Source organism: Oryx dammah, unplaced genomic scaffold (genome assembly GCF_014754425.2).
Source record: "Oryx dammah isolate SB20612 unplaced genomic scaffold, SCBI_Odam_1.1 HiC_scaffold_18, whole genome shotgun sequence".
NCBI lineage: Eukaryota > Metazoa > Chordata > Mammalia > Artiodactyla > Bovidae > Oryx > Oryx dammah.
In genome coordinates this window covers 65,890,394-65,902,915 of record NW_024070202.1, presented here as the reverse complement: position 1 = coordinate 65,902,915, position 12,522 = coordinate 65,890,394, and the positions used below count along the sequence as shown (strand labels likewise).

General features: G+C 50.0%; 1 protein-coding gene across 1 annotated transcript; it reads right to left on the bottom strand.

Moving 5' to 3' along the window:
• Positions 1-4,963: 4,963 nt before the first annotated feature.
• Positions 4,964-9,424, bottom strand: INMT (indolethylamine N-methyltransferase). Its single transcript, XM_040259692.1, has 3 exons — positions 9,214-9,424; positions 7,549-7,756; positions 4,964-5,629 (listed from the first exon to the last, which is right to left on the bottom strand). Exons 1-3 carry the CDS (start codon positions 9,410-9,412, stop codon positions 5,200-5,202), a joined length of 837 nt encoding a protein of 278 aa, XP_040115626.1. The 5' UTR covers positions 9,413-9,424; the 3' UTR covers positions 4,964-5,199.
• Positions 9,425-12,522: the final 3,098 nt, after the last annotated feature.

Sequence of the window (12,522 nt, the reverse complement as noted above, 5' to 3'; positions counted from 1 at the left end):
TCCTGCAGTATGTAGCCTTTCCGATAGGCTTTTTGCACTCAGTAACATTGTTTAAGCTTCCTCCATGACTTTTAGGGCTTGAGAGATCATTCCATTTTAGCACCTCATATTATTCTCTTATTAGATGGATCAGTTTATTTATCCGTTAACCTATGGGACAAGCAATCCCTTCATTGCTTCTGAGTTTTGACAATTATGAATAAAGCTGGTATATACCTCTGTGTACAGGTGTTGGTTTGGACATATGTTTTCAAGTTTCTTGGGTAAATACCAAGGAGCAAGAGATGGGACAAGCTTTATGTGCAAGTCTTTTCCAAGCCCGTCCTGGCATTGTATTTGCTGATGTTGTATCCACCAAACGAAGAGACATGACTGAGTCAGACTGGGAGGGCGGAGGTGATGCGGAGAAATGGACTTGTCCTCTCAGTGGGAGGAAAAGCAAAGTCATTTGATGAGACAGACTGTCTGCTGGGAAGGGAAGATGTTTGGTCAGCTGTACAGTCTTCCCCGCTCATGCACACACTTTTTGATATCTCAGTCTTCTACCTGAAGCACCAAGTTGTTGGACTGCAGCGCATTTGACCTGTAGAGAGAATGAGACAGAACTGCTGGGTTAGATGGCTTTAGAAGCTTTGAAGATCAGAGGTGAAGTTGACAGCAGCAATAAATCCATGATCGTCACTTTCACACAGGCAAGGTCTTTACTCATCAATAGCTGTGCAGTCACTCTGCATGGTGGGCACTGAGTGTGCTCTAGGGAAATGAATGTCCTCTCCAGGGTGGGGAGGAATGGACACAGAAGCAGAATAACAGGTGCATGAAGGAACAGGTGATGTGGTGGGGATGGAGGGGTGAGGAGGGAGCAAGTGCTCCATGAGGGGGGGCAGGAACCCCAACCCTTGAGCTGAGCTGTGAGTGTGAGGAGGGCTGGAGAGGAGACTCCTGGGAAGGAGCCCAGCTCCCCCTCCGTGGCCCCTCCCCTCCTCTATGTCCTGTCTTCATCTCTGCGTGTTGATAGCAGGGCTTTGCAGGGATCTTGTTAAAGTGCAGCTTTGCTCCTGCAGGTTTGGGCTGGGACCTGAGCATCTGAATTTCTACCGAGTTCCCCGGGATGTCCATCCTGCTGCCGGAGTCCAGGGCTGTGGGAACCCTGACCCTTCTCAGGCTGGGATGTCCAGGTTCAGGGCCGGGCTTGGCTAGAAGTGAGAGAGAGGGAGACAGGAAAGCCCAAGGCTGTTTTCTCCTGGGACACTCAGCTGACCCCTCTGGCTACTGGACGATGAATAAGATACAGAGTATGACAGCCCACTCACAGGGATCTCAGAACTGATGTTTAAGCATCTTTGGGTACCATTTCAAATGAGGGGAGTGATGCTAGGGGGAAAGAAAATTCTTGCCAAATGTCGGTGAGTGAGTGATCAGAGCTAAGGCTGCACACCAGGGCCCCTGACCCTTTCTTTCAGGCAGACGTCATTTATCAAATGCCTCCTGTGTGCATGCCCTGTGTGCTCCAAGGAGTTCATTGGCTGGTAGAAAAGATGAAACAGACACAAAATTGCAGATATGGACACAGGACTCGTCAGGAAACCACGGCAGAATTGACGTGAGGATAATACAGCTGGGCTCAGGCAGTGACAGCGATCAGTGCAGTTGGGTGATGTCATGGCTGTTTAGGAGGAAACATCAAGAGGTCCAGGTGAGCTGGAGTGATGACCAAGGGCGAGAGGAAGGAGGCTGGGATGGGCGAGGGCATGGCCGGAAGTGTCCTCACTAGGATGGGGACATGAGAGAGGAGTGAGGATGGGGAAGGGGGCCTCTGCCTTTGGATCTGCTGAGTTAGAGGGGCTGAGGTCAGGAAAGTGAAGGCAGCTGGACACTGTAGTTGGGAGGGCAGAGAGCAGGGAAGGCTAAAATACACCCAGCTGTTCTGTGGATGAACTTCTAGAAGGAATGGTACTCCTAAGGACTTATTAGTAGAGGCTGTGCAGAGAGATACGTCTTTGGTGATTCAGGAGGTTTTTGTGATTCATTCAAGACCCTAGGTCTGAAAGATATGATGGTCCATCAGGAGGTGTTGCTTTGCACTTGGACCATTTTATTAAAAGTTCCTCGGCGTGTGTGGTCTGGGCTTAATCACTCAGTCGTGTCCAACTCTTTGTGACCCCATAGACTATAGCCTGCCAGGCTCCTCTGTCCATGGGGATTCTCCAGGCAAGAATACTGGAGTGGCTTGCCATGCCCTCCTCCAGGGGATCTCCCCAACCCAGCGATTGAGCTTAGGTCTCCCTCATTGCAGGCGGATTCTTTACTATATGAGCTACCAGGGAAGCCCTATTCCTCGGTACGCCTCCCCCAAACCTAAACAGCATATTAAAAAGCAGAGACATGACTTTGCCAAAAAAGATCTGTCTAGTCAAAGCCATGGTTTTTCCAGAAGTCATGTATGGATGTGAGAGTTGGACCATAAAGAAAGCTGAGCACCGAAGAATTGATGCTTTTGAAATGTGGTGTTGGAGAAGATTCTTGAGAGTCCCTTGGACTGCGAGGAGATCAAACCAGTTAATCCTAAAGGAAATCAATCCTGAATATTCATTGGAAGGACTGATTGCTGAAGCTGAAGCTCCAATACTTTGGCCACCTGATGTGAAGGGCTGACTCATGAGAAAAGGCCCTGATGCTGGGAAAGATTGAAGGCAAGAGGAGAGGCCGACAGAGAATGAAATAATTGGATGGCATCATCGACTTGATGGACATGAATTTGACCAAGCTCTGGGAGTTGACGGTGGACCGGGAAGCCTGGCGTGCTGCAGTCCATGGGGTCACAAAGAGTTGGACACGACTGAGCAGCTGAACTGAACTCCTCCCAAATAGTGTGCGCCCGGGCTGGAGGCTGAGAGGAGGGTCCCTTCCCTATTGTCTTGTTTCCCAGACCGGCTCTGGGCTTAGCAGCAGAGGTATCACCTGGGGACAGGTTAGAGATGCAAATTCTCAGCCTACCTCAGACCTATGGACTCAGACTCTGGGTTTTATCAGATTCCTGGTGGTTCATGAGCAAAAGAGCATTTCAGAAGCACTGGCCCAGGTGAGTAGTTCTCCACTGGGGTTACACATTCAGATCCCCAGGAGAGTGTGATGAAATACTGCTTCCTGGGTCCCTACCCCCAAACTGGAGCTTCTAATGCAGTTGGTCTAGGGGAGGCCCAGGCTGACCAAAGGTGCCAGCTCCCTGGGTGACTCTCCTGTATATCCAGGGTGGGACCCCAACCCCAGTCCCTACCCAGTCCTCTTTGAAGGTCTAGAGCTGGGAATGTTGGAGGGCAGCCCCTTTGTGGAAGTCACTTTGCATCTTTGGGCCTCAAGTGAAACCACCCTGTGCCCTCTGCTTTGTAGGAGCTCAGAGGAGGGCAGGAGATGTGTGGGTGGGGATGGAGGGGAGGTCCAGAACTGTGAAGGGCTGGCTGGGGCAGGCATGTAGTTTGAAACACTCACCAGCGTCAGGAGAGGCAGAATCTGCCAGGCCAGACAGGGAACTGCTGAGCGAGGAGTCGGAGGCTCCCTCGGTTCATACCCTGAGGGGTTCCATCTGTGGGGGAAGGTCATCAAGGAGCAGGGGGAGGAGAGCCCGCCACACCAGGGGTAACAGAAGGCAGAAGGGGTGGGGGTGTCTTCTAGGAAGAGTGCTAGGCTTTGCACTCTCTCACCTGGAGATAGGAACCAGGAAGTTAGGGATGCCAGCCGCAGGGAGTGCCCAGGAATCCTGTTATTCAGGGAGAAGCAGAACAAGAGGCACTCCTTGCTGCCTACTCAAAATAATTGCCCTCAAATTAGCTGCCTAGGATAGCTTCAGGCTTGATTCTGAGAAGGCAGGATCTGAGGCTCTACTACATTGGACCTACCGGATCAGAATCCATTCTTTAACCAGCTTCCCAGCTGTCTCACATGCACGTGCTTCTGCAAAGCCCTGGTCTCCTGGCCCCCAGCTGAAATGCAGAGTCAAGGACCCACAGTGACTGGAAGTTCTAGTGTCATGGAGGCACTTACTGTCCAAGGGTTTTCAGGTTTCTCTGAGCATGCGGGTCATGGCTTCTCTGCTGGGTGAGTTTTCTAAGGAGGCCCCTGACATCTGTCCTTCCTGCACTTTGCCTGCAGCTTTCTGCCCTGCAGTGCCCTCTGGTGGCCATGAGCGTCATGGCCACTGCATTGCCTGAACCCCAAGACCAACTGAGGTTGCAAGGAAGAGGACTTTCCTGTTGCTGCCCTTTGCCACAAGGCTCAGGGACTCCCCAGAACACAATGGAAGCCATTGGGAAAACACTGGGCTTTAGCAGCAGGCTGGCAAATGGGTAAAGATTTGCCCAGGGGGCCTGCTGTGTGGGGCATGGACTACGGTGGACAGTGGGAGCTGTGAGGGGCCCATGCCCCATTCAGAGGGCATTAAGGGCTTCCCAAGGTAGCCAGGCTTGGGTGGCGGAAGGCCAACACTCTCCCACATGCCCGAGAGAACATGGCAGCCGAGGGTCAGCAGCTGGCTGGGCTGCGAGCTGGCCGGCTGTGTGGACAAGGAGTGTCTTGAGAGACACATGACCCCGTGAAGGTGCTTCTAGAGACGTGACTCAGGTCTTCCCAAAGCTCCAATTCTTGGTCATGTGGAGGGGGCAGCCTGACTCCCTGCCCTGCCTGGCCTGCTTCAGCTGACCATTCTTTGAGGCTCTGTCGTGATACTGGTGACAAAGTCCCAGATCCCTGAGGATGGGTGACTCTGAGGCCTCCCACCTGATGAACTGTTGCCACTCTGGCGATGAATTGATGACCCACCCTCATTACCTGCCCGCCTATCTGCCTTCTTTTCCTCCTTTCGTTCCTGTTAGAGTTTCCTGGGATCTTTTCTCAGGTAAACTGTTTGCTCTCAAATCCTTGTTTCAAGGTCTGCATTGGGGGGTGGGTGACTGAAATCAAGAGAGCGTCTGGCTGGGCCACTTTATTTTCCTGACTTAGGTGCAGGATGAAATGGAAAGGGGTGTGGCGGATGGCCCCCTGGGCTGGGGGCAGGGAGAACTTGCTTTTCATTTGTGACCGGGGGATATAGTGCAAGATGAAGGGATGGTGTTCAGGCTGACTCTGCAGCAGGGGGCTCCAGATTTACTAGAATTTGGGACCCTGACTTCCCCCTCTGGGCAGGCGCTGTCTGCCAGACTGGCCTCAGGCCCCGGGGCCCTTGCGAGCCACCACAAAACAGTGGCCCTCGTTGACGCAGTAGGCCTCTGAGTATTTGATGGGGCTGTACTGGCACTTTAGCACCTGGCAGCCGGCTTCCTGCACGGCCTTCTCCACTGTCTCCTTCTCCAGCGAGAGGCCAAAGAACTTCCGGGAGCCCACCATGTATTCACGGCAGCGCAGGGCCACCGAGGTGACCAGGTGCCCGCCTGGCTTCAGGAGGCCCACCAGGTTCCGGATGGCTGCCCGGTAGGCGTCCACGTCCTGGCAGGCGCACTCCAGGGCCAGCAGGCTCAGCACGCAGTCTGCTGCGGGCACCTGGGCAGACCCCAGAGGATGGGGCTGGTTCACGTCACATGTCAGTAACCGCGTGACTGTCCTTCGGAGCCGGGCCTCCTTCTCCTGCCACTTGCTCCTGTGAGGGAGGGTCAGTGAGGTGACAATGACAATTAGGACAACATCCCCCATACCCTAAGGAGGGCTTCCTATGGGCCTATGAGGAAGATCATATTTCTCCCATTATACAGATCAGGAAACTGAGGCACACAGAGGTTGAGTGATTTGTTCAAGGCCACACAGCTGATAGGTGACAGTGCATTTGACATCTGATTCCTCCTTCTTCTTCCTCCTCCTTTTTTCTGTCTTTCTTTTGAATAACTCAATTTTAGCATATTGCATTATTAATGTTAAGTGGCAAAAGGCATATAACAAACATTGGCCATTTCAGTCATTCTCTGCAATCCAGGGGCATTAACTGCATTCACAATGTGCGCAACTATCACTATTTCCTGCTTCCAGAACTTGTTATCCCCCATGCTGAAACTTTGCCCCCATTATGCAATATACCCCCATTCCCCCTCCCTGCAGCCCCTGAGCCTGTAAATATCCTTCTTTAAACCAGCTCTTTCCCACAGCTGGGCCTTTGCCCTTGCCATCCCCTCTGCCTGACTCTCTCTTTCTCCAGATCGTCTCATCCTTTCTCCCTCACATCTCCCAGGGAGTTGCTCGAAGTGCTCTTTCTTAGAGGAGAGGCTTTCTCTTGCCATCTGCTGGGGACTGAATTGTATCCCCGTCATATTCATATGCTGAAACCCTAACATGTATGTGGATGTATGTGGAGAAGGGGCCTTTGGCAGGTAAATAGAGGTAAATGAGATCATGAGGGAGGGCCGCTCATGATGGGATTTGTGCCTTTTACAAGAAGACAGACTAGAGAGCGAGCTGATTCTCCTTCTCCTTCTTCAGAGGACATGGCAAGAAGATGGCATCTACAGGCCAGGAAGAGCCCCCTCACCAAGTTCAAGGAAGGATCCTGAGCTCCCAGCCTGCAGAATGGGAGAAGTGAGCGTCTTTGTTCAAGCCGCCGCCTCTACGATACTTCCTATGATGGCTCAAGGTGAGTAAGACACCCTCCCACCTAACGTAGCACCTGTACCTCTCTAGGCCCCTGCAGCTGGAGTCTTCTCTAGAACACTTGATTTTCCCTGAATCCCTACCTCCATCTACTCTGGGGACGTTGTGCTTCCTACGAGAATGTGAGCTTCATGGGGCAGAGACTTTATTCACTGTGCTATTCCCAGTATCTGGAAGTGACCTGACTCTCAGAATGCTTTCTGTGAATGATGACAGGAATGTATGAAGCCCAGGCTGGGTTGTTGCAGAGACCCTGTGCTCAGAGACCCTGAGGCCCTGTTCCATTTCAGGCTGCCCCTGTCTGTAATTTGGTCAGGCCCCCATGGCCCAAAGATGGGACAGGAATTTAAAGTCTGATCTTCGTCCTGCTCTAAGGTGGCCTACAGGTCACTTTCCACATCTGGGCCTTGGTTTCCTGGACTCTGGTTGATGGATTCCCTCTCTGTGAACTGGATGGGGAAGGTGCCTGGAGGGGGTGAGTTCTGTTGGTCTCTGGGACTTGGTAGCAGTGTGGAGGAGATAGATGTGGGCGATTCCAAGAAGCCCATGTCTTCCCATAACACGTGCCCCTCCAGCACTAGGTAACGTGGAAGCTGAACCACTAGTTTTGAGAGGAAAGAGATCTGCGTGTGCTGAAGCAATCAGGGGAGCTTCCAGGAAGAGGAGGGACTGAAAAAGGTCCCACAGGATGGAAGGGATGCAAAACACGGAGAGCAAATCAGGTAACCGAAGCTTTGAGCACAGGCAACTCTGAGGCTGCAGATGGGACTCACTCAAAGGGAGGGAGGTGCTCTGGGCCAGAGACCCAAGTGGGTCAGGAACAAGCTAGAGGGAGCTGGCCAGTGATGCAGGGTGGCAGGCTCAGGCTCAGGCCTGTGAGGATGGGAGACGTCTTGTGAGAAGGATGGGGACTGTGGATACCTGTCTCCCTCGAGCCCACACACGTATTGCACGGCTGGGGACCAGTCATAGGCCCCCGGGTCCTTCTTCAGCCACTTGTCCACCTCCCGGAGGTTGAGCTCCGAGTAGTCTGACATGATGATCTCCCGGAAGGCCTCGCAGGCCGAGAACAGCTGGTAGATGGTGGGGCCTGTGCCGACGTCGATCAGGATGTCGCCTCCCACGCCTCCTGCAGGAGATAGCGTGTTCCAGGTGTGGGGGGCAGACATCCGACTCCAGGCCAGTTGTGGTGGATGGAGATGCCAGGCTGTGCCCTTTCCCCAGGGTGACTCCCAGGGGATCCGACCCTGCCTTGGGCAGTACCTGGACTGTCTGAGGATTCCACACCCTATGTCTGGGGCTCAGAAGGGTAAGAAAGGAGGGTGGCGCACAGGCTGGCACATACTGGGTCCCCCTGCTGCCTCAAGGGTTGCTACTGGAGCCCGGGTAGGACAAGTCCTGCCCTTCTGGGCAGCTTTCAGGTTGACTTCCTGGTAGACGCTGGTTTATTGGCAAGTCTGCTGACTCTGGGTTTAAAGCAATGGTGAGAGTGACCCCACAGCGCCCCCTCCCACCTCCTTGCTGCAAGGACAGAGCTTCTGATAAAGGATGAGAGCTGAGCCAGTGGGTTCAAAACTGGCTCAACCATTCACAGAAGGCAAGAGGATCTTGGGGTGAGTTGGGAGAAGAGCAATATAAGTACATCACCTTCCTCTCCCTGCTTCCTCCCTCCATCCTCCTCCACTGAAACCAGTCCATTTTCCAAGGCTTAATCCCAGTCCTTCCTCCAGAGTCTCCTAAAATTTCTCTGTGAGCCTTAAGCTTTCATTTGTCTGTATTTCTGTGGACCTTGCTTGATCTCTTTCTTGGCCTCGAATACATAGGGCAAGGTTTGTTGAATGACTGAGTAACCCCCTAGTTGTTCAGTGTACTCCCTGTGCAACTGTGCAAGGCAGCCCTGCATGAACTGATTTTGAGATTTTCTACTGCCAGTGACAGGTGGTCTGACCTGGGCTGGCCACCCTGGTGTCTTGCACCTCAGCCTCCCCTTGTGTGCATGGAGAACTTGGGTGATAATCTCTGCTGGTCCCGCGCCCCTTCCCCCCACCCCGGCCCCCCGCCGCGGCCCCGCGCCGCCTGACAACTCAGAGCAGAAATTTGTAAACTGAGCTCTGTGGTTTGGCTTTGGGTATCCATGAACCCTCTTAATTTTGTGTAAAAGATTAAGAGTGTTTCTGTGTTGTGTATATACCAGATGTTTCATCAGGTTTTCAAGGCAGCTCAAGAGACCAGGCTCTAAAGCCGCTTTTATGTTACTGAAGGGGAGGCAGTATGTTCATATCTGTTGTCGCCTATCCCTTCCAGCATGAGTCTATGAGTCCCACAGTTCAGGAGGTACCTTCCCATTTCACAGGGCAAGAAACTGAGATGGACTGTCAAAGATTCAGGCCTGGTTCCTGGGCTGCAAAGGCCAGTGCTTGGGTTCCACGAGTGGCCAACCAGCGACAGTCCTCGTGGATTCACAGGTGGGCTGCCTTTGCTGCACCCTAGGTGAGTGGTGTCCCAGAGGCCAGGTCCCCTGCCACCAAGAGCCCTTCCTGTAGGGCGCAGCCCCATCGTCTCCTGAGATGGAGAGCAGACACTCACCTGGAGAGAAAGTTTCAAAGAGATTATTCAGGTTGAATTTCAAGATTTCATTTTCAGCTACGGTGCCTGAATCAAAGGCATAGAATGTCTTTAAGTAGTCCCGGGGTTGGAACTCTGTCTTGTAGTCCTGTCCTTTGTACAGCTTGCCCTCCATTCTGGCTGCGGATCTTGTTGCTTCTCTCCTGCTGCGGTTCCCCATTATATCTACCCTCTTTTCCCAGGCCCTTCCCATGGGGAGTTTCATAATCTCATCAGACAGACCCTCCCTCCTTGGGAGGAGCTGGGATTGTTAGCTTTCTGGCTGGGGTTTATCTGTTTGGTAATCATCAAAACACAGAAACACCAACAGGATGGTCAACAAATGCTCCTGGTGGGGGAGGGTGTCTCAGTATTTTGCTTCTAAGAGGTGATGTTTGAATGTAGATGCTGCTGGCAAGGTTTAGATTTGGGTTAGAATGAAGCAGAGGGTCTGGGCCATAGAACAAAGAGAGAGACACAGATGGGCAAAGAGAGATAGACAAAGACAAAGGCAGAGAGAGGCCAAGTATCTGGAATAGGTCAAGTATCCTTCTCTCTTTGGGTCTGCTGGGAAAATGAAACCCAGAAAGAAAAACCCTATAGCATGGAAAACAGAATGCAGAAATGGCTAAAATTTCACTGACTGAGATCAGTGAGTTTGCTCTTTAAAATTGTTAGTCCTGAACTTGGTTAAATATTTCCTCCTCTCTTCAATCCTGTTTACTCTATTTGCTTAATCAACCCTTTATTTGGTGAGGATAGAAATAAATGTAACCAGGGCCACCCAAAAGGTTGAGCAGCCTCTGTTTGCACAAATCATTTAAAAAGTGTTGGCATTCATAAACAGAACATGTGATTAAATTTTGTGGAATTTGCTTGCATGCACAATCACACACAAACACACACAGAAATTCACACACACATAACTACTAGTAAAACGTGTAAAAGATGAATGAGAGCAGTGGGTTGTATCAAAAGGACAAAGCCTGCACTTCTGAATATGTTTCAGATTGACTTCTTGGTAGGAGCTGGTTTATTTCCAGCAGTCTTCTGGTTGTGACAATTTTTTGGTTGTGATACTATGTTTTGAAAGATGCTACCATTATACTATCATTGAAATGTACTCAAATCTCTCTCTATTATTTCCTACGCTGCATGTGAATCTACAAAATAAAAAGTTATGTTAAAAAAAAAGTGTTTCCAAAAGGATAAAAAACAGAAAAAAAAAAGTGTTTCCAAATCTCTTCCCCAAATTCACCTAAGATCAGAGTTTCAGGTAGCACACTCTAATGTGTTTTGCAAATGGGCAAGTCTGGGGCCCTGGTCTGAAAATTGTGCCCAGTGTGTCCCTCACACTCATCCTCTGCCTTCTTTGTGATGAACTGTGGAGTAGATGTTGAGACCTACTCACTCCTTGGAGATTAGGAAGCTGAAGGTGATGAGCCTTCTCCCAGGGGGGTTCTGGCAGCAAGTGACGGGGTCTAGGAGTAGATTTAAGGCCAGTGTCCAAAGCCAAAATAAAGAATCACTCCAAATGTATTGTCTCATCACGCTGTGTGGTCTAGCAGGGTCCCTTGGCTGTGCTGCTCAAACTAGCGTGCCCAGGAATCACCCGGGGATCCCTCTAAATGCAGATTGTGGTTCTTGAGATTTTACAGCCTTAATAATCCCAGGTGATACTGAGGCCCCCGTGATGTGAACAGCACAGCCCTGGATCCTACTGCCCAGAATCAACATTTATGTTTCAGCGACTGGAGTTCCCACAGAACAGAACCTCTAATTTTATTCATTGCAATTACTAAAACCTGTACTCTGTGCTATTTCCACTCAGTGGGAACAGGTTTGATTACATAATAAATGATGATAGCACAGCTTCCTGTCCAGTTGGAAGAAAATACAGTTAGACTTCTCTCCAATTTGTGAGAAAAGAATTTTATACTCAAATTAACATGAAATCTAGGAGGATTACAGTGATTGGTGACTGCAGGTATCATGTTGTCCCCAGGGGTTCTTAATATCAATGTGCCTGCAGACGCGTGAACTGGCAGTGTCTTTGTAGGACTGTCGTGTCACTGTGACCCCCGTGCCTGCTCGGTGGTCCTGGCACGGGGTCAGCATCGCTTCTCCGTGTCTTTTTAAATGTGCTAGAAATGTCCATTTTCCGTGCTGCCTAATACACGGTACACAGAAGTTCAAGTTAACTTGAGCTACCTGTTCCTCAAGTGGTTGACAGGTGAGAGACTTACAGACGTTCACCATTATAAATAACCTTGTAATCAATACCCCTATGTCAGTTTTTTCTGTATTTTAGAATCAGGCCTTGGGTTTGATTTCTATACATGGGATTAATGGATCCATGTTTTAAAGCTTTTAGTATAAGTAAATTAGGAAACACTTGCCAAATTGTGTTTCTAAGAAAAACAATGCTTTTTACTTTTTAACTGTTTCAGGACAAATATTTATTTTTTCTTTAATGAAATGTGTTATTTTTTTTTCTTCCTTTGGGTTTGTTTCTACCTAAGCTTTGAAAATCCTTCCCTGTTCAGAGTTCTAGAGCTGTCTGGTTGTGATAGCTTCTGTGATTGCTTATTTAAAAAATTACTTACCCATTATTTTGGTGTTTGGTGTGAGATGAGGTTGTGTGTGGCTGCTGACGATGTACTGGAGAAAAGTATGTTTACATATGCAAGTTCTGGACTATTTCTTCACCCCATAGCCTCATGTGGGAAAAAAGACAACAGGATGCTGAGATGGTAGCTTTCCTAATATGGAGAATGAGATTGATTTTCTTCTCATCTGGTTGACACTTAAGCAATTTGTTTTCTTGATAGTTAGTTTGAAAATGTGCGCCTGTGTTAAATTAAGGGAGAAGTCCCCTTGAATGGAAATTTCTCTGAGTTATTCAGAAGTCACTATATAGAAAGATGTTTAAGATGAGGCAGATATTCTTAAAAGAGTCTGAGACAACCCTGGCATGAACAAAATGCTGTCAAATTGATGAACGCAAACCTTAGGACAGTGGTTCTCTACTGGGGTGTGGGATGGGGGTGTACTTTGCTGCCCTGGCGTCATCGGTCCATGTCTGGAGATGTTTCATTTTTCACAGTTGGAGATGAATTATCTGGCCTGAAATGTCAGTGTTGCTGACATGGAGACACCTTTTTTTAGAACATATCCATAAAAGATCTGATTTTGAGCAGATCATCCTAGCTCTGTGAAGACCCCTGGCTAGGCCAGAGTCAGAATGTGAGTTGGGATGGAGAGGGTGGGCTGGTGGAGGTCAGAGGGTAG